The sequence below is a fragment of the Lutra lutra genome, chromosome 8 (assembly GCF_902655055.1).
Source record: "Lutra lutra chromosome 8, mLutLut1.2, whole genome shotgun sequence".
Classification (NCBI taxonomy): Eukaryota; Metazoa; Chordata; class Mammalia; order Carnivora; family Mustelidae; genus Lutra; species Lutra lutra.
This window is the reverse complement of record NC_062285.1, coordinates 89678978-89681290: the sequence shown is the minus strand read 5'-3', so window position 1 is coordinate 89681290 and position 2313 is coordinate 89678978. Positions and strand designations below refer to the sequence as shown.

Below are 2313 nucleotides of genomic sequence, written 5' to 3'. Positions count from 1 at the left end.
TGTATTAAATCTCATACTCTTTAGCACTGTTTATTGTACACACACATTAAATGTCTCCTAAATATATTTGTCATTCTTGAATTTTATCATGTGCATCTTTTTCTTTTTTTTTTTAAGATTTTATGTATTTATTTGACAGAGATCACAAGTAGACAGAGAGGCAGGCCGAGCGAGGAAGAAGCAGGCTCCCTGCCGAGCAGAGAGCCTGATGCGGGGCTTGATCCCAGGACCCTGGGATCACGACCTGGGCTGAAGGCAGAGGCTTTAATCCACTGAGCCACCCAGGCACCTCATCTTTTTCTTTTTTTTAAATTTCATTTCATTTAATTTTTTTTCAGTGTTCCAAAAATCATTACTTATGTACCACACCCATGGCTCTCTGTTAACCAAAAAGAATTCATGTCGGAATAATATCTACCCAAAACATTCATCCTCAATGTGTGATTTACAATTGAATATCATTACCACCCAAAAGATTGAAAATACAAACAATAAAATCTAAATAATGTGGTATGTATGTGTGGTACTGATTACAATAGGAAATAGCAATGATTTCCTGAGATGAAGTTGTTAGTTCTGAAAAATGCATAAATATAGATCATAAATTTGGAAGACAATACATAGAATGTGTATATGAAATATACACTGCTTCATAATCTTGAGGCATCTCTTACAATATTTTGTATAATTACATTCTTACCTGCAAAAGGTAGGATCTACAGTGCTATGGACTTATTATTACCTTTCTAAGGTATAATCTTTCTTATATTTTTCATAAATACACACACATATACTTTTTGTGACACGCCTAGGTAAAAGACTTTTCTAGATAAAACTTTGGAAATTACTCAATTATATACTCATTAGAAAGAGAGGTAGGAAGTATAAAATGTTATAGATGCCATCAGCTTGTTTTCTCCTGGAAGACATGATGCTCCTCTTACATCCTTTCCTTCAGCCAGTACCTCAGCGGCCACAGAAATGATAGAAAGGCCTCTCTCAGCTTCTTGTTTCCCCAAATCAGGATAAATGAGTGGCTTAAAGGATACAAGATTCCCATAGCCTTGCAAACAGGAGGACTGACTTGTTCGGCAGCCACTTAGAAGTCCAGATTGTGACAGTTAGAGTCAGGAAGTAACCTACTAATAGCAAGAGAAAGGAGATCACAGTCTGCATGGCTCTTATATGGACCTTGGTGCTGGGATCTTGGCATCTGTTACCACCGGATTGCATCTTCTGGAGATGTTTCCACAGGGAAAAGATTAACAGCAGAAAAGATGTCAGGGATATAGCAAAGGGCACAAAGTTTGCTAACATGAATACAGTCATATTTGAAAGGCGTGCAATGTTCACCAATCTGGATTGTCTAGTGATGTTTCCTTCATATTCCTTCATCAGCATTTTCTCATATATGCTACCGCCACAACATGAAAAACCAAAAAGAACAAAGACCCCAACAGTATCACAAGAATTACACTTTTAACTCTCCACTTGAGGTGAAGAAAAATGAAGCTAGAGAAATTGGCTATTTTGAACAAATAAAATATGCTGAGGCAAGTAGCAAGCCAGACACTAAAATGATTGTTTGCCGTCCACACAATATTAACCAGAAGTCTTGTTTCCAATCTAAATAAATCTGGATTCAATACAGCTACATACCAATTTATTAACATTACACAGAGCAAACCGATTCTGGAGATTGCCAGAGCCGTGAGAATTTGATCAGCTGAGGACATCTTTTGTCTCTTGACCCAGTCAATGCAGTTCACCACCACTATGAAGCTATTGGCAAAATTTCCTAGAACAAATTCTGTTTACGAAGATGGAGAAAATGTCAGGTAGCAAAGTCACCATGTCTAGAAAGGAAAACAAACCAAAAGGCCAAGTCTAATGTCACTGGTTGTGGTTCCTTGAATATTCTGACCTTATATTCTATAGGCTGCTGATCTCTGAATGTGCAGGAAAGTTCTTGTTTCTTTTAAATTCTGTGAGCAGGGAGGAGTCAAGATGGCAGAGAAGTAGCAGGCTGAGACTACTTCAGGTAGTAGGAGATCAGCTAGATACCTTATCTAAACACGCAAACACCTACAAATCCAACGGAAGATCGAAGAGAAGAAGAACAGCAATTCTAGAAAGAGAAAATCAACCACTTTCTGAAAGGTAGGACTGGCAGAGAAGTGAATCCAAGAATCCAAAGCGATGGAAAGATAGACCGCAGGGGGAGGGGCCGGCTCCCGGCAAGCGGCAGAGCAACGGAACACAAAATCAGGACTTTTAAAAGACTGTTCCTCTGAGGGACATCGCTCCAGAGGC

General features: G+C 38.8%; 1 protein-coding gene across 1 annotated transcript; it reads right to left on the bottom strand.

Moving 5' to 3' along the window:
* Positions 1-738: 738 nt before the first annotated feature.
* Positions 739-2049, bottom strand: LOC125107632 (taste receptor type 2 member 43-like). The gene is given in 4 exon segments (XM_047742911.1): positions 739-1071; positions 1074-1415; positions 1418-1815; positions 1817-2049. Coding segments are annotated over 4 exon segments (909 nt in total). The 5' UTR covers positions 1855-2049; the 3' UTR covers positions 739-940.
* Positions 2050-2313: the final 264 nt, after the last annotated feature.